We start from the raw sequence: 24,540 nt of genomic DNA on the forward strand, positions 1-24,540 counted from the left end.
TAGGATATATGCTCAGATTCCTCCATGGGACTGCACCATGTATCACACATGGTTTTAAGAAAATGTATAGGTACTTTTATTTAACGTTTGCTTTTTTGGTAAGTAGAGCTAATTGCATCCTTAATGAATCTTCATTAAGGTAGGAAGAGGTAATAAAAAGCAGGGATATGTTTTTGTATTTTCAAATAGAATGACATACTGGAATTAATGTGAGGTGTCATTAATGATTTTGTTAAACTTTCTGAGAGAACTTGTAAAAGAGATTCACAAGGAATCACCATTGTTATTGTGTTTCTGATGGAGCCCCCTGGAAATTCATTCTTGACCCTGTGTTACCTAACATTTTATCAGTGACCTGGAAGAAAATATAAAATCATCACTGATCAAGATGATACAAAGATTGAGATAATTTATGAAGAGGACAAATCACTGATACAGAGTGATCTGAATTTCTTGGTGAGCTGGGTGCACCAAGCAACGTATGTTCTGACATGGCCAAGAATAAAATCACATATAGCAAAAGTAAGCCATATTCACACGATAGGAGTTTTCAAGGATTTTAAATTCCCCTTATAAATAGGGATGGAAGAGGTAATAATTGATATATCAGCTAAAAGTTAGGTTTTCCTTGCCTAGAAAGATTAGTTTTGGTCTTTTTATTTAGAGAAGAAACTTCACATAGAAATCAAGCGCTTGTATGTCCTCTGTATTTCATTCTGGGAATTACTGTGTTTATTGGTTGTCTGTTTATAGTGTTCAGTATTCATGAACTGTATTCAAAGATACAGGAGGAATCAGAGCCAGTAGAATTCTTAAAGTATGATAAGATGTATTTTATTGTTGAAGACATTCAAGGTTTATTATATATTTTGCCCATCAGATAAAATATTTAAGGATGACTTGATCTGCTGTTTTGAAGACAAGGGAAAAATCTGTAACCTCTTTAATAGAGAAGAGAAAAAAAGTTTTGAGGGTTGCAGCTAGACAAATTCACACTTTGAAATAATGTATGGAATTTTAGTGTGGATAATTTACTGTAGGAAGAGTTGTTGAAGTTGGATAGCAACAGAAAAATTTACCACAATAAATGAATTGACTTAAAGAACTGCTATAATTTCTGTACAGTTACTTTACTTGAAGGAGTAATTCACTCAGAGCAGTCACACGGTCTGTATTACGCAGCAGATCAGACAGACTAAGGGTGATCACAAGGTCCACTATTATAATTGAACAAATGTGGAATTATGAAGTAGTAATAAAACACTTCGTTCTCTATGCTATTTTTAAAATCTGGTTTTGAAGTGAGACGTACAGAGACACCTCTGAAACTTTTTATAATAAGGATATCTTAATGGTAACAAACTTTATATGCATGCATATGTATATATTATTTTTCAGAAAAGATGACCTCCACGAGACTGTATATAAACTGCTGTATAATACGTGAACACACTGGCTAGTTACATGTAGTACTGTAATTTTCACATCAAAGGTGATGTTGAGCAGTTCCGTCAGTAACAAATTTTTTTTCTCTTGCTAAAGCCTGGAAGAATTTTATAGACTACTAAAGCGCTTCTCTGCATTCTGTTTTAAGAAAATGAATGGTCTCCATCCATAAAGAGCTATTATACTCTTTAGCGAAACGGTTTGCTTCAGTTCCTGTTTACTGCAATGATAATGGCATATAGCATCTTTTATTTTGTAAAATACATATTGAAATGTTTATAGCACTTTTGCTAAATTGGAATCTGAAGAGATTGAGTCTTTCCATCTGTCCCACTGTTGAGGTGAAAAATGATGAAGTAATAATGGTTAAATCAGCAAAACAGCAAGTGCTGTTCTTGCATGCATGCAAGAGAAATGAGATAAGGGTTTGTTTCATATTGTCTCTTCATCAAATTCACAGGATATAACTCGAGTCGAGCTAATTTTTCTTAATATATTTCTTTGTAACCATCCTTAAATCTGGCGACAGTGTCATTTTAACTGTCCAGTGTAATGTGTCAGTATGAAGAAAATCTCGAGAGTTTTCAGATTGGAAGAAATATTACACACGTGAAGCCTAAGATTATTCTTTGTTAAAAATCATCTGAAAGAAGATAGCGTTTCGCATATATGTGTGTATATATATGTGTGTGTGTGCATCTGCAAGTGATTATTTTTAGAGAACATGAGTGAATACTAGAAGCAAATATCCAGTGTGTTCTAAGAAACAGAATTATGGGGCTAGCCATTATATAAATATAAGTTTCTCTTTTCTGCAGTAAAATAAATGATTTAAAGCAGTTGTTTCAGTAATGGTATACTTATGGAGTCTATTTGTTATAACAAAGAGAACTTTATAAATAAAGGAGAACAGAAGGAGTCTTTATTTCTGATTTTTAAAAGAAATACCAAGGCTTTTTATCACTTTTTTTCTTTGTATTTGTTACTAAGGTTGCCTAAGATACAATTATCAAATCAAAGATTAAGAAATTTGATTTTTAGACTTTAAGATTTTTCAGTATTTTGACACAGCTCCATGTGTATTTAAATTTTTAGAGTATAAAGAGCTTCTTCTAAAGCTAAGAGATTTAGAAGATTGAAAGATGAAGGGGAAAAAGTAGTTTGACTGTTCCGAAAGGCTTTGATGTAACAACACAAAATGTTTTCATACAAAATAATCTCAACTAACAGAAGGTTATTTTTCCAAAGGACTTGCTTTAGTTAAATGTGACCTTTAAAAAGACAACCATGTCAGTGCTGTTTGTTTTGGAATTGCTTTTGATGTGGCCTTTACATGTGGAATTCAGTAATTGATCCCTGTGTTTTGTAAACTGGTTGAAGGTTTAGTAGTTACGATAAACTTAATTCAAGCTGTAAGTTTACAGTTATGCGACTTGGGAAGAACTTCAGGAAAGGGATATACAGAAGCAATTCTTTAGTGGAGTGAGAAGACCTTGAATGACAGCTCTGTATAATCCTTCTGTCTTATACAGGTGGACATCCTTGTAGTGGACAGTTAACAGACATTTCAGATAAGGGAGCCGACCAGATCGGTTCATATATACTTTTCATCTTCCTTTACAAATGTACTGCTGTATATTTCAGGCCACACATTTTCGGTCTCCACTTCTTCAACAGACAGAAAACCAGGTGTCTTCAGCTACTGCTCATCAGGGTCAGCAGGCTGTAACTGATGTCATCCAGCAGCTCCTTGAGTTATCAGAACCAGGTCCTGTAGAAAATAACCAGCCTCAACAACCTGGTCAACAACTCAACATTGCAGTGGGAATCAATAGAGATATTTTGCAGGTAAGAGCTGTGGGTGACAACAGCTTTACGTTTCAGTGGTTCTTTCTTGTTTTTATTTTAGTAAAATTGTTCTCAGTATTTTCAATGATAGCATTCCTTCTGCATTTCTAAACGATTTATCAGTCAAGAAAGAATTGTAAAGGTCTACTGAACGAGTGTGGAACTGTGGAACCCATCAAGATAGCATTTTATATAATTTTACAGAAGCAATGTTATAGATACTGATCACATGACCTAGAAGGAAGTTTTAAGTGCACACACCCATACATGGGACATTTTATTGATTCCTTTGGCTTTTTTTTTCCTGTTGCATAGAAGCAGCTAGTGGCACGTCCTTAAGTTATGCTGTGCTTAAAACATGATGACATTCTAGTTAATAAGAGCTATTTGAATACTTCTTATTGGTGCAAAGAAAATTCCTTCCTGGGTCAGACCAATGTTTTGTCTAACCCATTATTCTGTCCTTGATACTGACAGTAGGAGATGCTGTGTAACACAAGAGATGCCTTTGGTTATCATTTTTCCTTTTTCTTTAAATCATCTATGGCTTCTCCACAAGCCTGTGGGCTTCAAATTTGTTCTTTTATGGGGAACTATGCTCTCATGTAGTAGGCATAAGAGATAGCTATGTATTCCTGGCAAATGCTTGATTCTGTAGAAACAATTGGCACTTTTCGAAAAGGCAGTTGTTGGCACATGTATTAGTGCAGGAAATCCAATTTAAAATCTCACAGACAATCAGAAGTCAGTGTAGTGTGAGAATGTTTTTGCAAGTTTGCAATCCAGCTGAAATTCTGGGAGGATGAGACATTTAATTCCTTTAATTATATTTGCATTGTATCTTCGAGGTAGTTCTTGAGAAAAGTTGGAGCAACTGTGGAATGTTTCCTTCTTAATCTAGAAGTTTTTTGTTCCCTTTTAGCAAGCTTTAGAGAATAGTGGGTTGTCTTCGATTCCCGTCTCTGCGCATTCTACTGACTGCAGCCAGGCTAAGACTCCTGGGGCCCAGGATCAGAACCCAGATGTCCAGACTCTCTCAAATCATCAGGCTGACTCTAATAATGCAGAACAAAATAAGGAGCAAGAGAGTACAGATAAACTGGATAAAAAAGAAAAAAAGGTTATTAAGAAAAAATCACCGTTTTTACCTGGTAATGTTGCCACTGCTTGTTACTTTTTGTGCTGTAAGGACTGCAGTATTTGTGGGTGTGTTGATGGCTTTATAAAGGGATTTTCCAAAACATTGTGGATCAGTTACTATCTTCATCTACTTTTATCTAAAACACAGTATGTATACATGTTATGATGTAGCATTTATAATTTTTGTTATACTCATACCAAAATGTGTCAGGATGGCGTTAAGTGAAGTTACACTGTTAAATCTTCTAGATGTAGATCGGTGGAGTTTTTGGAGGAGCACAAAAAAGAAAAAATATAAATATTTTTCCCTCTTTTTCCCATCATCCTTCTCTGAGGAGGATTGGGATTTCATGGTGTGACCTGGAGCAGAGGGTTCTTGCAAGCTCTACTCTTCCTCTTTGGAAATGAGGCCTTGCAGAGGCAGAAGTGCAGTGCTGCTGCCTCATGCAGATCTTCACTGATCTAGACCATGTAGGGAAGGATGATGGTGGCATTGTGTGTGTGCTTAAATGCTACTTTAAAGTTACTCAAGCTTTAAGGTTGCTAGAAGTGATTTGTTCCAAGTATAGCCATCATACTTTAATGACTGGCCTGGTGGAGACAGCTCTATCGTAAGCAGTCATTGAGCTCTGTCCATAATAGCTTCATAGATACATTGCTTTTTTTCCTTGCAAGGAATACAGAAATTGATCCAAAGTCAAAAACTCATCTTGTCCAGCATAACTGTGCTAAAAATCAACATTAACTTGTTCCTCTGGGAATAATAAATGTTTTGTTCCTGGTGTGTAACAGTAACAACTCTCTAACTCTGACTGCAAATAAAAATAAAAGGTCACTGCTGTACAGTTGAACACAACCTCCTTTATTTTTTGATAAAATAACATAACCTCAGTGTATGGACATGGTTTACAGAAAAAACCACTTATGTGAACTGATTTAAATGAGTGACCATCTGACATTGAACAACATGTATGAATAAAAAGCCTTGATAGGGTTTAGAATGTGCTTTTGTCAATTTTGTTGAGAAAAGGTATGCTGTTGCTTTAGGACAGAGCTTAAGGTTGGATCATAAAACAAATTTTGTGAAAAAGTAGCCTTGAATTGTAAATCTTTCAGAAGGACTATGAAATTTTGCTCCTTTAAAATTTCATAAAATGTAATTTAAGTCTGAGTTTGTAGAAGAGAGGGCCATATAAAGTATCACTTCCAATTAGGTAAGTTTTTAGTACTTAAAATAATTTGGTGTGGTTATGGTTGGGGAGTTATATTAATTGTTGGATAATTTTGTGTTCAATATGGTACTTATAAGTTAACTGGTATATTATATTGCATTACAACTACATTCTGTATTTCTAAGTGGTATACAGACTACATTCTTTCTATGTTGTGAAGTCAGACATTTCTTGGCTTTTGTCTTCTTTTTATCTTCTTCCTTTTCAGTAGCATAAAAGTGTTTGAATTTCAATAGGAGTCTCTTGGGTTTTGTTTTAATCATTCCAGCCCATCACTATTTTTGTGAAGTAGAATGTATCTGCTAGAGAAGTGAATTGTCTACAAAGTTTGTTGTAATCGCATCTATTTCAAAAAATGTTTTGATTGCTTTGAATAACGGTATCAGTGTAGTGGAATTTTTGAAGAACTGTTAAAATGTTTCAAACACATTCATCATTCATTTTGATGTTCCTTATTTTAGGTTCTATACGTGAAGAAAATGGAATAAGGTGGCATGTTTGTCCATATTGCTCTAAAGAATTTAAAAAACCAAGTGATCTAGTGCGCCACATTCGCATTCATACTCATGAGAAGCCGTTCAAGTGTCCCCAGTGTTTCCGCGCCTTTGCAGTTAAGAGTACTCTCACAGCACACATAAAAACACATACTGGCATTAAAGCTTTCAAGTGCCAATTTTGTATGAAATGCTTTTCCACCTCAGGGAGTTTAAAAGTTCACATTCGTCTACATACAGGTAAGGCCTCAAAATTACTCTTGTATTTTCCATGATGTGGGTGAAACTTTAAATGAAAAAGGACAATGTGAAGTGCTTAAACTGTAGAGATGTCCATCATGTCATTGATACCTGTCAGAGAATGAACCAGTTTTAGGGTCTTACGTGATGAACTTTCTAGTGTTTCATGGCTTTGAAACTTTGGGCTCTTAGAAAAGTCATGGGCATTTAGATTTCCGATGATGAGTCAGCTATTACTCCTTTTTAATATTGCTGTTGTGAGTGTATTTAATTGTGCTTTCTAAAGAGTCATACTGTTAGGATTTGAGTTCTGATTTTACTTTTCCCCAGTCATCTTTCGTATTGATTCTGCATCTTCCCTTCCCCCCACTTTTTGATAATTTCACTGTATCACTCAGGACAATTTGGTTACTTCCCATTTTATCTTAAACAATAAGGTGTTGCTTGGTGTTTTCACCAGTACATGTGTTTTCAGTATCTCACACTGCATACCCTAAAACTCCTCTGTTCATATGGTCCTTGTTTACATCATATATGATGTCTTCAATACCCATTTTTCTGTGCCTGAACTTCTGTCCTCTGCATAGAGAAAAATGAATTCTCCACTCTTGGTGGACTACCTGGTTGTTTTCCAGTTTTCTTTCTTTGCTCTTGCAGGTAAATAAGTTTTCAGTAAAATAAGCTCATAAACGTGCTGCTCTTCCCTTTCACTCCTGTTTATGTATTTACATTCTGCAAAAGTATCTTTCATTGGCATGTGTATTTGATGTTCAATATGTTTTATAGTCAGATGCCTTTAATCCATGAAATATCAATGTTGGATTTGTCTGCAGAAAGTTTTTCACTCTGTTATTTTTAAAGTTGTAAACCAGTATTTTTTCTGTTACTTTAAAGTCACCCTCATTTCATTTACGAAGTCAAACTCACTGAAAGTGGCAAAAGCACTAGGTGGCTTGAAAAATAGGTAGTCCAGTGTTTGTGAGTAGTTAGCCATCGTTTGGCATGCTTATTTTTCCTGTCAGAGATGTTTGCTGCTTGCTCTGTCTAGCAGGTTAGGCTTACTGGGTCAGGTTAGAAGTTCATCTAACCTCGTATTCTGTCTCTGATGTCAGTGTGTGGAAAAGGGGAAGCCTACAGTGATGCTTCTTAGCAGCGTACAACTAGCTTCCACTAATCTTTGGGTTGAGGGTTTTATGAAGCAGGCTGTACCTCTGCACTAAGCAGCACTGTGTGGATTTTTGTTCCCAAGAACTTAGCTAATTGAATTTGAAACCATGTGAACTTACTACTAGAACAACCTAATATAATGAATTCAAATGTTGAACTGCATGTTGAGTGAAGTACTTTCTGTTGCTTTAAATATTCTGCTCAGTAATCTCAGGTAATGTTTTAGTTACTGTGTTGTGAAGAATGGTTCATTCTTATTCTTGTTCATTTGTTCCACCTGTGATTTTACAGAGCTTTCTTCATAATACACAGTCATGTTTCCTAGCCTTCTAAGTCCAGGATTTCCCCTTGAACAAAAGCTGAAAGTTCATCAGCTTCACCTGTCTCTGTAACTTACTAGGTTCTCCAGCGTCCTTTCGAAGGAGAGATTTCTACTGGATTTTGCATTGCAAAAGTCTCTCTTTAATAATTCCTATTGGCATGCTTTTTTGACTGCCATCAAACAGTGTTGACGTTTTCAGAGACCGATCTAGAATTTCTTTAAACTTTGTCACATCACTGTTCCTCTGTTTTATCCTATTATATATCATTTGTCTGTGTGTTTGCTGATTCTTTTTTCTCACAGTTTTTTAACAGTTTGTTTTGGAAGAACATTTGACCTGCTATCTGCAGCTCTTAGGATAGCTTCTGGAACCCTTTGAAAATTGCTGTCACTTTTTCATCATCCATTTTCCTGATGATGAGCTTGCTTAAAGTGATGTGTTACAACCAGTTAGTAGTTCAGCAATTTCATATTTACTTTTGATTGGATTTTATGGATCTGTTTTGAAAATCTATTTTCAAAATAAGCAGATATAGACAAAAAAGAAAATACAGAAAAGAGAATCTATTCAAAAGCTACATTTCCAGGGCTGTGGAAATAAAATTACAAACTAATATTATTTTAAATCTTTTGCAGGTGTTAGACCTTTTGCTTGTCCTCACTGTGACAAAAAGTTTAGAACATCGGGCCACCGGAAAACTCACATTGCTTCACACTTTAAACATACTGAACTAAGAAAGCTGCGGCATCAACGTAAACCTGCAAAAGTTCGAGTAGGAAAGACAAGTGTTCCAGTACCAGACATTCCTTTACAAGAGCCCATACTCATAACTGATTTAGGTAAAGAGCGGGTAAATCTGTGCTCTCTTGAAATTGGGATTTCACTGGAAAACAGAGGTCACAGTTTAATAAAGCAAACACATTCATAGCCTACTCAGAAAGATGCACTTTGAAATAAGTAATCAAATAATCAGGCTTCAGAAAAGTGCCATATTTTATAGTTTGCTTGCACTAGAATTAATAAGAAGAGTCTTTTTTTATTTACAGAGAAATTGTATAATCCTTACCAGAAGAAAGTGTGTGCATTTTTACATTAGGTTAGGAGTTTAACTATTGCTAGCCTGTTGGTGTAGAAAAGATGACAGAGTTCATGACCTAGATTCTTCTTAAGATGATCATGTTTATTCAGATTACATATATTAATGAGTTGGTGTGTTATATGATTTTAGTATATTGGTTACAATTGTGACCTCAGCTGAATTAGTGGTAATATTTCGAAAAAGGGCAGAATAATTCTGGAATGTACTATAGAAAATTTATACAGTTATTTTAATTCTACTGTAGAATAATTGTTACAACATTACATAAAACCACTTTTTGGAAGAAGGTAAGTTGTAGTACAGCACTATCAAGACAATATATATGGTTGTCACGTAGAGGTCAATGTAGTGGGCAAGGCTTTTACTCTCCATTGTTATTTGACTTACTAGTCTGCTAACCCGTGCCTTGTCTGTTGTGTAGTCATCTTTGTATAGTAGAATATTATACTGGTAATATCTTTAGCCTAAAATCTTTATCAGTCTCTAAAAATCCTTTTGCTTTCACTGCTTCCAAGAATTACTGTATGCAAGAGTAATGGTTATTTTGGCATCAGGTATAAGAAACTTAAATTTTCAGAGTAGCAAAAAAACTTCGCTGACGGCTTTAGATATTCAGATCACACAATATTTCTTTCTTGAGTGAACCCTGGAAACAGGTACAGTCCTATTTCCCGATTTTAAAGAAAAAGGTAATTCAATACAATTAAGATCTGTGCAGTGAAATTCCCATTTTTGGAAAAAAGTTAATATTAACAAAGATGAAAGACTATAAAAGTGGTTTCCTACATGTATTGATAACATGTGAACTCTGCTGATACTGGAATATTCAATGTAAAAATAAGAATTCCCACCATTTGTCTAGAAGATATCATGTTTTTTCAACCCATTGACATGTTTCCACCGTTGCCAGAAAAAAATCTTACTTCTTTTAGAGATGTCAAGGAGCTAGTATTGTTGCTCTGTACTAGTGTTAATTTTTGAGTGGCACCTTTGATGAAAAAAAAAAGTTTATATATATTTTGCTTTTTAATAAAATCTAAAGTATTCTAAAAGTCTATAAAAAAAAGTTCTCAAATTGTTCTCTACCTGTTACAATGTTTGTTTCATTTTATTGCATTAGTTGTTGGTGTTTATTGACTAGAAAATGAAGAAAAATACTGTAATTTTTCTAGTGTGTACGGTGGTTGCAAAGGTGGAACTAGTGGGAGAAGAAATATGTTTTTATAGAATGTTCCTACTGAGAACTGTTTTGCTGACTTGCTATATACAGTGTAGAGCCACCTTTAACTGTTCCAACAGTTTGGAGAAATGTTTCATTTATCCAAGTTGAACAGGAATTTCTGCAGTGCTTCTGCAGACCAGAACCATTGTAACCTGGAATATGCTCACAAGTTAGTCAGCTATCATTCTTTCTAAGAATTAACCAAATTATTCTGCTTTTATATGATCAAAAATAACTGAGAGTAAATATTTGTCATACGGAGTTCCTTCTCTGATTTGGAAGACTTTTGTCATCTCCTGTACACTGCTACTAATTATCATCACAGAAGAATGCCAGAAGGAATTTAGAAAGTAGGGTTGTGGTTTTGGTTTTGGTGGGTTCTTTGTTTGGGTTTAGTTTGGGGTCTTTTTGTTTGGCTTGGGTTTTTATTTTGGGGGGGGCATGTTTTTTGGGTTTTTTTAAGAAAAAATATTTTCGAGACCAACTGAGTTAGTTGGGGAAGGTGGAGGAAGTTTTGGCATATAGGTATTTATAAATATATGTATGTATAACATATATATATAAAAAACTTTTTCTGAGACAGATAAACTTCTTTTTTCATTGTTGCCATCTCTTCTCAAAATTGAGAGAATTCCCTCTCCTTGTCTTCTGCCCTTTTCAATTACATTTGGAAGTCAGCAGAAACCCTTCAGGCTTTCCTTTCTGAATATGAAACATAAGCATGCTAGATGAAGCAGTCTGAAGAAGGAAAAGACGGCATAAAAGGCTTTTGTGGTGAATATTTAGGACCATAAAGGAGTCTTTTGCATATTTGTTGAAACTTTGCACCACTCCCTCAACCTTGTGTGTTAGTATTGTGATGAGCACTTTTGAGTTCACAGATGTGTGAATGATGATGAGTTTTTTTTACTTGAGAAGTCTGCTACTGTTCTCATTTTGTCACACCCTTCTATTGGCTGCTTCTGAGACAGCATACTCTTGCATCAGCAGTTGGACATTTAGTAGCAGGAACTTTTAACTGATTTTCCAAAATGATACTTGACTGACTTCAGGGACCAGTATATAAAGAGCATTTATTTAAATAAGTTGGTCTGAGGTTTTGGGTTTGTTTTTTTCCCAATACATTTTTGGAGGTTCCCAGAGAATTAGCAAAACTGACTGATTAACCAAAGTAGATGATGTGCCAATACAACAATTTTTAATGGACTTTTTTATCCTTTTAACTAAGGGCAGATATATATCGTGGTGTTTTGTACTTTTCACAAAATGCATATTACATATTTGTCAAGTTACACTGTGTATCTGGGCTACACTGAATAAATGTCATTTGGTTAAGGTGGAGGTTGGAAGAGCAAAATATTATTTGATTAGCAGTGAATTCATAACTGCCAACTTTTTTTAAAGTTAATGCTTATTTTGGACATATTTCAGGCTTAATATAATGAGGTGGACTTACGGATAAAAAAGAGCTATCACTAAAACAGATAGCATGTGTAATGTAATATGTATAATGCTAAATAGATGCATGCATAATTTTAAATAAGTGCTGAAAACATGCTCGTTTTCTTTATATTCTTGTATTCTAAGAGTTTAGTCCCTTTTTCTTTTCAAATACTAGCTCTTCAGACTGCTGTAACTTTGGAATAACTTTTACCAATTAATTTTTCCTTTTTGTGTGTGTGTGTTTATGTGTGCAGGTCTTATCCAGCCAATCCCAAGGAATAGCCAGTTCTTCCAAAATTATTTTAACAATAATTTTGTGAATGATGGAGACAGACCATACAAATGTTTTTATTGCCATCGAGCCTATAAAAAATCTTGTCATCTTAAACAACACATCAGGTAAAATAAATACAAAGGAAATGTATGTAATAACAAATTTACAGAAAAGCATGAAATTTATATAGTATTCACTGAAGAAACTTTATTTACCGTCTCTTAAATAGTGAACCAGTGGTAATCGGTTTTTGCTGGTAAAGTTGGAGGAGGCTTTAGACTAATTCATATGTATGTGCAGTCCTAGCAGTACGAGTGGTTGTTTTTAGTGTGCAGTTTGGCTTATTAACTCTTGGACTCTTTTTTCCTAAACTATGTATATAAATAGCAAATGTTGCATGGGAATTCTTGTTGTAATTTTGTAATTACATACTCCAGATCATCTGCTTTGTATGCAACTCCTGTTTTTTCCGAAGGAAACAAGCTTTTTATTCTGTGTGTTCTTTTCTGTGTACTAAACCTAAAAGAATTTAGGCTTACATTGTAATTGAGTAAATGTTCTTGGGGATCATTTTGTTTATCAAAGTTCAGTTCAAGTTCCATATAGTGGGTGTTTGTTACATCCACAAGGTCATGGAGTCACAGAAAAATTTACGTTGGAGGGGAACCACTGGAGGTAACTAATCCAATCTTGTTTTCAAAAGAAAGAGTAGCTTCAAAGTCAGATTGGGTTGCAGTTTTATAGGCAGTGAGCTTTGACATTTAGTCAAGTTATCAAACACTACTCCCTGATTTATAAACTATGAATAACTGGAGGACAAAATGTGAAAAAACCCACCAAAGGTGCTCACTGGAATCTAAGGAAAGATTCCATACAAGCAAGTGGCAATCTGCTTGTTCCTGCAATGTAAGCTCTACCGTTTTCTTGCTTTCTCTAGTTCAAATCATGGTGAGTTCCTCATGTTCTCCTGAGAAATCAAGTTCAGTATTGGTAGGTTCTCAAACTGGCTTGAAACAGTTCTTGGTTTCTCTATGCTGTCTTAATGGGAGGGGAGGAAGCCTTGCAATATTACATCTTTTCCTTTTGTAATATCCTACCTAGATTTCTCACTGTCATTTGTAGACTCAAGCTGGATTGATTTAAATCAAAATAATTTTAAATTAGTAAATGTTGCTGGTTTGCATCATTGCCACCTTCATTGTAATAGTTGATTTTAATTGTGTTTCACAGTTGTCTCTTTATTTTCTTAGAGTGTAACTGCCAATAGTTAGTTACCATTAAAAAGTTAGTTGCCACTAAAGAGGGCCTTATCTGCCTAAAGATGGCCTTATTTAGCCTAAATATAAGCTAAATTTATGCATATTTTACTGAAGCATTTATGTAGTTTACAGTTTTATTCAGATTCATAGTTTTTCATCTTTCATTTGTTTTAGAGAAATGCACTTGACTGATTGGCCTAGTTAATTTTTGTTTCACAGTTTTGTCAGAATTCTTCGCATGGAAATTGAAAGTGTTTAGTACACAGAACATGAACAGCTTCTTAGGTAAACAATTGGTTTACATGCACTGAATACAGTTATTTTTTTTCTTGTCAGAATACATTTTGTGTTTGAAAATTCTGTTCTTCAGATAGCTGTGCTTGAATTCATTCTGCTGCTTGGTATACACGTACTCCAGCTCAGGATAAACCATCTTTAAAATCCTTGTTACTTAGTGCATCTTTATTTTTCTTCTCCTATACTGAAAATATAAAGATGTGATGGAGGTACCAATCACTTGCCACTGTGCTTTTTCTGATTGATCTTTGCAACAGAGTGCTGAGTGAAGCTAGCCTTTGTTAGGGGTTTTGTAGAGGAATTGGAAACTTTTCCCTTTTTCCATGTTTGTTCTTCATAAGTTGGCATTGCTATACCTAAACTACTAGACTTCACACTTGTGTGGTCAGTCTGTCTTCATGGAATGATGTTGATCATTGCTTAGAAAGCTTGTTTCTCTCTTTCAAAGCTTGTAGTAGGGGTATTTTCGGTAGAGCAGTGACTGAATAGTATGTCAGATTCTCCCAGGCACACCAAGCAAAGGTTGGGATACCCTAGTGCTGATTTCCATAGATGTATATTGGTAGCAAAACAGTAATCTTGATCTCAGTCACACTTCTTTATTATGGAATCTGATGTGGTGGTCATAGGCTTCTAAGGTTACTGTAATCATAAGCCATCCTTACCTTTTTGCAATTTTATTAAATCCTGCTTCCTTTATGTTCCATTTCCTAGCATTCACATTGCCTTCCTCCTAGCTCTCGCTCCAGGGATGCTACAGTCATAACCCTTAAAATTCTCATTTCACTCCTCTCTATTTCCTAACCTGTCCTTCAGTCTGCTTTATATCTCCTCTAACACTTCTGAAAGGAAAGATATATAGTGAGGGGAACATGTTGGTAGCATAGGTGAGAGAGTTTCCCCACTTGAATATTGTTTTCAACTAGCCTGAAAGACTGGTTGTACTGTGCCTTGTTCAGGGGGTATTCAGGATGGACACAGTTCTTTTCCCAAAAATTTTGTGATTAAACATAGTAGTACTATATAATATGAGGAGGACTGTATATTTTTCTCCAAACTTTTGTTTTAGCTTAATTGAGGAAAATACATGTGAATGATAATATACTAGTCTGAAGAACTAGTATATTATCTGGCATGGAAAAATTCAACCCAAATGTTGGTTTGATGGGACTGTAGAACATAATTAAAACTGTCAAGACAGTATTGCTTCTAGCCCTGCCACTGTTGACATGCAGGTTGTTTATAATTTATTAAAGCTTTAATGTCTGGATTTTCTTAACTGAGGCCTCTTCCATCCATACAGCAGTCGCCTTAATTGGGTTTATTTTGCTCATTTTAAAATACAGTCTTTTAATAACTTTGTAAATCAGGCTGTTAAAGTAGATTTAACTTCTGCTTTCTCTTAAAAAGGTCACATACTGGTGAAAAGCCATTTAAGTGCTCTCAGTGTGGAAGAGGTTTTGTGTCAGCTGGAGTTCTGAAAGCACATATTAGAACACACACTGGATTGAAAGCTTTTAAGTGTCTTATATGCAACGGGGCCTTCACTACTGGTGGTAGCCTCAGGCGACATATGGGGATCCATAATGACCTTCGGCCATATATGTGTCCATATTGTCAAAAAACATTCAAAACATCACTAAACTGTAAAAAACACATGAAGACTCACAGGTATGTTTACAATTTTTATATGAATCCTTCAATGTATTTCAGTAGCCCTTCCTTAAAGATACTTGGAAAGGCATCTTTGCTCTGTAGCAAATACTAACAATTGAATAAGAGTGTTTATTTATGGGTAGCAAACACTTGGATAGCTCTGAAGGTATAGTAAATTATGGTGTATTATAAAAATTTATGTAAATAGTTAGGATAACTAACTGAAGCCGTAGAAAGACCTTCTTACCTTTCTTTGCAGATATGAACTTGCACAGCAACTTCAGCAGCATCAGCAGTCTGCTTCAATAGATGATTCTACAGTAGATCAGCAGAGCATTCATGTTTCTACACAGATGCAAGTGGAGATTGAAAGTGATGAGCTACAGCAGTCAGAAGCTGTTGCAACAGATCAGCAGGCTATTTTAGAATTAGACCAGCAGCCAGTAGTAGGCACAGAAGAAACAGCACTAGAACAACAATTGACTGATCAACCTTTAGAGCAAGATGAGGGTGAGTATTTGAAATATGGTAAGCTTTATAATGAGGTAAGTTTACAAGTTCTCAGATAACTTTTTCTTCACAAATTTCAGTGATTTGAGTTTCAAGACAATGCAAGTAAACAGCTAGAAAAATGCATAGAGTGAAAAATAACTCCTTAAAGTATATTGTACAGTTTATTTCATTCATTGGTGTTTAGGTTTACTGTTAAAAATATAAAAAGATTGATTAAGGTTTGCACCATTTAGTTGTATTAAACAAAACTACTAAACCAACATTCAGAAAAATAATACTATGCATACAAAACTTTACCATGTCACTTCTGTTATTAATAAAAAGCACTGGTAAATAGTCTACTTGAGAAGTAATACCTGTGTTTTGAGGTGGGAGAATACAAAATATTTCATGTACTTATTCTATTAATAATAGTGGAACAAAATATTTTGGTTTTACTTATTTGCTTTTTTCATGATGTAATGAGTTAGCAAGTACTGCAGAGAAATTAAATAAAGCCTACAATAAGCAAAGATTTGAATACCTATTCAGGTCATAATTTTTTATTTATTTTAATGCAGTAAAAATTCAGATGAGTATAAAATGTAGGTTTTTAGGAATAACTGAATTATCCAGTTAATTACATCTTCTCCTGATTTTTTTTTTTTTTTTTTTTTTTTTTGTCCTCTTCCTTTCCCCATTTCAGATAGATTTGTGACATCTCAGCATGCTTTACAGGAAAACATCACTCAATTTGAACAACAAGCTATAACACAGCAGCCATTTGATCAACAGGGCTTATCACAAGGTTAGTAATAAATAAAGGTTTTCAAAGTCATTTTTATAAATCTGGTTTTACAACATAGCTATCATAACGCATTTCAAAAGTGGGCATCCACAATCAAAGTAACTGCAATGCAGAGAACTTGCAAAAACTTTTTCTTAAATTACTATTTTGAAACTATATTTGGTAGAATATTTTCAATACTTAAATATAAATGGATCGTGCTTTTATGAGCCAATGTTTAGTCATGACAGTATGGAGTTTACAGACAGGCATTTCATATTCTTTCCTTGATTGTGTTTGAAATTGCTGTGGCAGTAGGCAGTTTATACAACTTTCCCCTTAAATATACGTGCTCATAACCTGAGATGATCAGAATCATGGTCTAAAATTTGACTGAGTAGCTGTTGGGATTCATTATGAAAAAAAGACAATGCAAAATATAATCACGTAAAAATCATATGTTCACCTAACCACAGCAGTTTCCTTTTGTATTTTATAAAGCTATGCAAGTAACAAATTAAGAGACTGTAAACAATTGGACAACCCCCCCTGCCCCATACAAAATACTGAGAAATATGTGTAAGGCTTATGTAGCCTGCAGAGAATGAAGTGTTCCTTTGCTTTTCACTGCTAGAATTTGTTGCTTGGTATGAAGCTAGTAGTTTTGTTATTTTGAGAGGGTTTTTTTTTTGGGGGGGGGGGGGGGTGGAGGGGGCAGGCAGGGAAGGCGTGTATGTTCAAGGGGTTTTCATATGTTTTGGTTGGGAAGTGGACCTCACTGGCTGACCAGCTGATCTCTTCCTCCTTGTTTCTGACTTCAGCAAATAGCTTCATATTTATATAACTGGTAACCAGTAATTGGTTTTCAATGTGCTTAAACTCCTCTGTTCTTAATTTCATTCCCTGTTTAGTTGTATAGTGCCTTTTGTAAAAACGTAATTGACTGTGCTAAGTTGCATGACACTGTGAAGAAATAGTATAATTTGTTGCCGATTTTAATTCTCTAGGTTGTGCTGCTTTCTATGTAACTGAGAAAAAAACCTAAAGTCTCCGCCTTTATTAAACAAGTTTGAAGCTGATTCTGTTAAAACCCTGTGGATTATTTTCATTGGTTACCTCTTACAGTTTTCCAAATGAATGAAAAGAGACTACAGAAAAAAAGTGCAACCTTTCACTCTGTGTTACTCTCAAGAGTGGTGGTGGTTTTTGTTTGGATTTTTACAGCTCCTTTGAATTTGAAAATCCAATAGTAAACCTTGTTTTGTTGTCTTATTTAGACTTCCATTTCTATGTATGTGTATCTTCTCCATTAAATAAATACTGAATGCTGAGTGATTTCTTGGGAAGGAGGGAGACTCTTCTAGATCTCACAAAACAATTCTTTCATCATCAGAAATCTAGGCTGATCATCGGTACATTATAGAATTGGTACAGAGAATCAGAACTTCTGTAGTGTGGCTTTTTTAAAGTCTCATTTGTATAAGATGTCTCCTATTCTACTTGGAATCTCATCCACAGATTCCCAACTCTTTGAAGTTTCCTTGAAGATCCTGGAGCCCTTCAAAATTTTTGAATTTCAGGTAGGTAAGCATTTGCGCGGATGCATGCGTTAAATTGGTCGACCCTCTCCCTATGTCTGCATCTGTGCTTCATGCTCCTAATTTCTTTTTCCTATCAGCTAGGCAAAAGATTCAAGGTTAAAACACTATGTCTTTTTTATCCTTGATATTCATAGACTGTAATCATGTTAAAATATTTTGGCTCAGTGTTTATTAATAAAACAACGTAGGAGTTTTAAAAAAATCTTCGATAGGTTTTTGATTTTTCTTTTTCCTTTTTTTAAGAAAAAAAGGAAATCTTTGCATTTCAGACAGATGAGGCTGATCTCTAGGTCTTCACAGACCTTGTCAGAACTTTGTTTATTCTTTCAGGTTGGTTTGTAATACTTCCACAGAATTTCTGGTTTGTTCAGATAGATTTTCTTCTTGATATGTTCAGACGTGTAAAGAAGTGCAGATCTTATGAGGGTACTGCTGTATCGTAATCTGTTATTCATCTGAGCTAGATTTGAAGACTGAGAAAAAGGACTTCAGTGTTCTTTGTAGTTTACATATTCAGGCGTCTTCATTTGAAGACTTTTTAGGGAGGTCAGAACAACTGAATGGATCTTTTATCAGAAAATGTCTTTGGGTTATTGAATATCATCTGTCATGAAATGTGATTTCATATAGATTATGTCACCTTTTCTTCTTTAAAGTCTTTCTGTAAGCATGGTTGAATGTTAATAATTCAATTAGTGGTGATAGGAGAGTGATCTTGAAAAACTAGAAGTCCAAATACTGTTATTCTGTAGCCCATGCAAATGTGGCCTTGCTACCAGACTGCTGTTTTGCTTTCCTAAGAATTCTCAGGACTTGGAATTCCACTTCTTTCAGTACCTATTTACACATTGATTCCAGTCAGTACTGTTCAGCTGGTTCCAAAAGTTACCTAGGAAGCAAACCTGCAGAACATTTAATTGCTAGGCACTGACCCCCACTGAGATGCACATGTGCATGTAGATGTGTTTGTAATGTTAGAATTCAAATGATCTGTCAGTAAAGACTTCAAGTTTTTACTAAGCTAAAATACTGTATTTGCTATGAACTACCATACTGTTGTTTTCTCATTCTCATGTGTCAGACACATCTTTCCACTAGTAAACTGATTTCCAGAGTCCTCTATTTTTTTCAGTATGTTTTGTTAAGGTAGAAGAGAATAGGTTGAGTTATGTCCTAAAACCAAGAAAAAACAAGCAATGCAAATGATTACTTGTACTGAAATAACACAAAACCTAATTCCAAGTTAAGAGTAGTAAGTAGTAAGAGATTCCCCTTATTATACAGAGCTTAAGATGCTCTCTGTTCTTTGAAGATTAAGCAGAAGCTTGTGAGAAACAATATATAATGATGAAAATGAGCAGAAAATGAGGGTTCTGAAATTTATTTCTGTCTCTTTCTCAGACTGAATGTCTGTTTTTTGGTGTTTGATGTTGTGGGGTTTTTTTTAATGCTGTTCTGTAGAAATAGTATGGTGGTAGCAAATGCCTTTAGCATGCTCAAAATTGTCAGATCTTTCTAAAATTTTTAGTAGAAATTGACCTTCATACTAGGTATTGAGCAAAATGGAGTTGCATTATGTATATTCTTGTTATGGCATTGGTTTACATTTACTCCAGAACTGCTTTCAGAAGTTGTATTTCTTTCTTCAGTTTGTCCCAAAATATCTCTAAATTCAGAACTGTTCTTCCTGAGCATTTTGTTGCATGATCCTGGGAAATTTTTCAGGATGTCGATAATTGTTTTTATTAAAACACTGTAAAGTGAAATAGGTCATGGTACAGTAATTTCTTTTTCTGTTCTTAGCTAGTAAAAATTAGTTTCCGATTAAAAAAAGGTTCAGTTCTTTTAGATAGCTGTTTCTTTGTACATTTAATAGTCATGTTAGTCATGTCCTTTTTTTTTTTTTTTAATGTGGGGCATGGAAGTGACATCACTTTTACTTCAGTTTCTTGAGGCTTGGTTTTTTGTGTTCTCATCAAGTGTAGTGGGAATACCATTTTTCCATAAAGGTGCTTTTAAAATGTATTTGAAAATAGAAATTAGCAGCCCTCTTATCACCATAAAGCTTTGCATTGCTGTTCTTCAGGCTACTTTTTTGTCATTTCACTAAGAGTAATTGAGGTGCAAGTTCAAGTTGTTGAATCTTTTTTCCTTGTAATCTTGGTAGTTCTAGGAGAGAAAATAATATACAAGTTGCAGCATTAGGTTTGGTGATAAGTTACAACCTGACTAATGAAGCTTTCAAGATTTGTTTGCATTTGTTAGTTTTCATTCTGTGCTGTAAGCAATAGCATACAAGTAGGGTTTTTTTCCTATATGGATAACAGTGTTCTTCTGCTGTGAAAAGTGTCTTTTGGGAAAATTTCTGCTTAAACTTAACACATCCCAGTTTTTGATGTACTGTAATTCAAGACATTCTTTAAGCATTGCTTTTTGGCCTTTGATGCTGTGATCATCTGATGTGGGTTTGTTTCTACCCTGTTTTCATAATCTTCACCCTTTTTGTCCACTAAAGGCAAACTGCACAGAAATAGTAAAATTGCTGCCCTTACCTTAATTACTGATACTTGTGGTTTCATTTTTTTCCACATAACATTGATTTTTTTTTTTTTTTTTTTCCTGGTAGAAGTATTAGGGCTTAGAGGGGTTGATAGAAGGACATCTCTAATAGCATTAAAAAACCCTGCAATGAGCTATACTTCCCTGGCTCTGAATCATTGATACTATCATTTCATTCATTCATTTAGAAAAGGAGGTGATTAAGATCTGATATTTCAGAAGAACAAAACTGAATACAAATTACAGGTCTTTATACTGGAAATGTGAATAAAAATATGTTTATTTTTTACTTTGCAGTTTGCCTTTGAGAGGCTCTACTTTACTATTATCTAAAGAGTGGGAATATGTGGAGGAGATCCAAAGTAGGAGAAAATGGGGTTACTTTATCAGAAACTGGAGTTCTCCTATTGGGTCATCTCCTCCACTCACCCGCCATCCTCCCCACTGAGCTTTGCATCCTTGTGATCGGCTTCCAGTGTAGTTAAGGGAGCGTGGTACCAACGTGGATAAAGGGAGATGGGTCAACCTGTTTGACACATGCATGCTTACATACAAGAAATTCAAAATTTCAATGGCTCTAAGGTAATTGTGGCACCCCGAAGAAACTTCAAACAGTGTTTTTCTGTGGAGGAGATTTTCCAATAGAATTCCAGCTAATGGTAAGTAACCCTATTATGCATGTTACATAGATGCCAGAAACACTTGTATATTTTGACTTTCAACAGTGAAGAGTATAAAATGAGTATTACTATATGGTAATACTACTTAATCTCTTTTGAAGGTAGTCTTCAAAATAGTGTGGTGTTATTCAAAGTCCAATTCAGTGTATTTTCCAGGTTTGTGACTGTTCAATTTTCGGCAGGTTTTACAGTGAATGACAGCTACAATCAACAGACTCAATTTCCAGCTGTACAGCAGCTGCAGGATTCAAGCACACTTGAATCTCAGGCTCTTTCAACAAGTTACCATCCACCCGCCCTTCTTCAGGTTCCAAGTACAGACACTATTAACGTAGTAAGTACTGCTAGAAGGCAGAGATAATCATTCTGTTCAGTGCTGAGTTTCTTTGAACTATTTTATTGGTGATTAGGTAGACTGAGAAGTCAGAAAAGTTTCATTATTTTTTTTGCGTGTTTGTGTTTAACAACTGGAAAATAAAAGGGCAGGGGGAGGATAAGTGATCTGGCTACATGTTTCTGGGGAAAAAAAAAAATTGTACATTTTGATGCTCTAGGCTTAAAAAATAATATCGTGCTATAAGGTTGGATTGTAAGTCTCAAACGAAGGGAAATACGTAATGTTATAAAATAATTATACATTATCGCACTATATTCTGTCCTAATTTTTTAATTTCTATGGATACAGATCTGATCAAGCAATAAAAATAACATTACAAATGTGTAGTGATCATTCATGGAGCTTGCATGTTGCAATGTATGATGTGCTTTTGTGGTTCTCATCTGGTTAAATTTGTAAAAGAGCTTAATTGCCAACAGTTTAAATGTAACTTTTTATGATGGTACCAGTACTTAGCATGAAGACCATCTGTAGTAATGTGTCTACCATAATGACCTGTATGAATTAGTGTCCCTTCATGCTTGTTTGCAAGGGGCAAATGTCAGTCAGAGAACTGAGGTGGGTTTTAGGATTGGAAGAGTTTGAGTAATTTCATCCTACGGGCTTTGGAGATTTCTTGTCTTCAGATCTTAAAACATGCTGTCATTCTCAAGGATTATTCTGTGGTGGTTTTTGCTTAGAGGAAAAATCTGTTCAAAAAGTAGTGAAGTCTGTCAAGCACCGCTGTGCATTTTGCTAGTCAGTGTGGGGCTCATACTGTTTGAAATAGTTGCTTTAGTGTTAAATTTAACCCCTCAAACACCAGAAAATCTACAAGACTCTAGACATGTTTTTGTCTAGATTCACAGGGAGGTGTAAGTGCACCACGTTGTGTATTCCCATTCAGTAGGTGCACATTTTGCTGCTTTCCTTCTCACTATGAAAGAGTGAGGTATCATATTACACTCTTAATTTCTTGTCAGAAATTTTTGAAAGCATAAATTTCATTACTTGTGTTGACTGTAAATGCTGTAATTTTTTCTTGCCTGTTTGTGTGATTTTATTTCAGTATTGTTTATTGAAATTTACTTGAGGCTTTGATTTCTAGACTACTCGCTTGATCCAAGATCAGTCGTCACAGGAACTTGAATTGCATACCCAACGGTCTCATTTTCTTGAGGATAATGAAGATCAAAGCAGGCGTTCTTATAGGTTTGTTACGCTTTTAGGTTCTGTTACAGAATTTCCTGAATCTTTTTATGGCTAGAAATTACATGCAACTAATGAAAACAATTTTCTTCTAATAGATGTGAATATTGCAACAAGGGTTTTAAGAAATCCAGCCATTTGAAACAACATGTACGATCACATACTGGTGAGAAACCTTATAAATGCCAGCTCTGTGGCCGTGGCTTTGTTTCCTCAGGAGTTCTTAAGTCACATGAGAAGACTCATACAGGTAACAGAGTATACCAGCTCTATATTAGCTTAACTCACATTTGGGGTTTGTAAATGTCCTCTATAAGTAAACTTAAACAAATGGCTTGCTACTTATTTGTTTCTGTTACTTTAAGGAGTTAAAGCATTCAGCTGTAGCATTTGCAATACCTCCTTCACAACTAATGGCAGCCTTACCAGGCACATGGCAACTCACATGAGCATGAAGCCTTACAAGTGCCCATTCTGTGATGAAAGCTTTCGAACAACTGTTCACTGCAAAAAACATATGAAAAAACATCAGGCAGTCTCCTCAGCTGTAGCAGCAGCTACAGAAACAGGAGGGGGAGGTAAATTATTTCATTTTTACTCTTACAGTCCTTACTACATAATAAGTACAGATGTTTCAGTGGATTACATGAATGCTATAACAGTAATGTTACAAATTAGCCTTCCAGCATGAACAATCTCTAATGTCCAGAGCCACTGATATTGCTCTGTTATCTGAATTGTTTAAAGAAATCAATTTTCGAGGAGTCAGTATATTCAAGGTATTGTATGTTACATAGTTATTTTAGTGTGTCACTGAAGTAGAACATTTTTTGTCCTAAATTACTTATACCTATATTTAATTATTGTAAAAATAAGAATTGTAAATCCAGCTTTATTTAAAAGAAGTACAGACATGAGTAGCTAGGCCTCTGAAAGAGATTTAAGTCCAAGCACATAATGTAGTGGCTATGTGTTTAATAGTAAACCCTTCTATTTTTGTAATTTCAGCTGACAGATTAAACTAAACAGATGTGTGGGGTTTTTTGTTTTTTGTTTTTTTTAATAGTTGCATGTGTTGAAGACGATGATGAAAACTCTGAAAGAACTTCCAGAAAATCTCGTCCTGGTGTCATAACTTTCACAGAAGAAGAAACAGCAGAACTGGCAAAGATTAGACCTCGAGAAAGTGCCACTGTCTCAGAAAAAGTTCTTGTCCAATCTGCTGCAGAGAAAGACAGAATTAGTGAAATCAAAGATAAGCAAGCAGAACTGGAAGCAGAGCCCAAATATGCCAACTGTTGTAGTTATTGCCCCAAAAGCTTTAAAAAACCCAGTGATTTAGTCAGGTAAGGTATAGAAGTGTTTTGCATATTTTCAGTTTCCTAAATTGTTCGCCAGAAACTTAGCAGTAACAGTTTCATATAACATTTTTATGCCTAAGCTAAAGTTTGACTCATACTTACATACGTTATTCTTTTCAGTATGATATAAAAATATGTGTCAAAGTGTTCTGAATATGACTAAACCAGCCTTTTCATATTTCTTTTCCAGCAGCATTAAAATGATCATTATGAAGTTTTAGAATAAATTTTTTATTCTTGCTGTAGGACTTGCATATAAGAACATGTAAAAATCAGTTTTACTAGTTCTGCTTAATGTAATGTTAATATAAGTATGCAATTAATTCTAAAATTAG

The 24,540-nt window shown here is 34.9% G+C and overlaps 1 protein-coding gene across 10 annotated transcripts in view; it reads left to right on the top strand.

The window, feature by feature from the left end:
• The window catches only part of ZNF236 (zinc finger protein 236), a 96,414-nt gene that overhangs the window by 40,280 nt on the left and 31,594 nt on the right, over positions 1-24,540 (top strand). For 8 of the 10 annotated variants that reach the window (XM_074823213.1, XM_074823239.1, XM_074823223.1 and 5 more), the window contains 13 exons: positions 3,091-3,294; positions 4,217-4,445; positions 6,128-6,400; positions 8,526-8,729; positions 11,909-12,053; positions 14,895-15,155; positions 15,400-15,650; positions 16,339-16,440; positions 21,442-21,593; positions 22,744-22,847; positions 22,943-23,094; positions 23,210-23,422; positions 23,911-24,190. In XM_074823213.1, coding sequence (XP_074679314.1) covers positions 3,091-3,294; positions 4,217-4,445; positions 6,128-6,400; positions 8,526-8,729; positions 11,909-12,053; positions 14,895-15,155; positions 15,400-15,650; positions 16,339-16,440; positions 21,442-21,593; positions 22,744-22,847; positions 22,943-23,094; positions 23,210-23,422; positions 23,911-24,190 — 2,570 coding nt within the window. The remainder of the gene's footprint in view (positions 1-3,090; positions 3,295-4,216; positions 4,446-6,127; positions 6,401-8,525; positions 8,730-11,908; positions 12,054-14,894; positions 15,156-15,399; positions 15,651-16,338; positions 16,441-21,441; positions 21,594-22,743; positions 22,848-22,942; positions 23,095-23,209; positions 23,423-23,910; positions 24,191-24,540) is intronic. The other 2 variants (XM_074823233.1, XM_074823251.1) reach the window with 2 other exon arrangements.

Source organism: Strix aluco, chromosome 1 (genome assembly GCF_031877795.1).
Source record: "Strix aluco isolate bStrAlu1 chromosome 1, bStrAlu1.hap1, whole genome shotgun sequence".
NCBI lineage: Eukaryota > Metazoa > Chordata > Aves > Strigiformes > Strigidae > Strix > Strix aluco.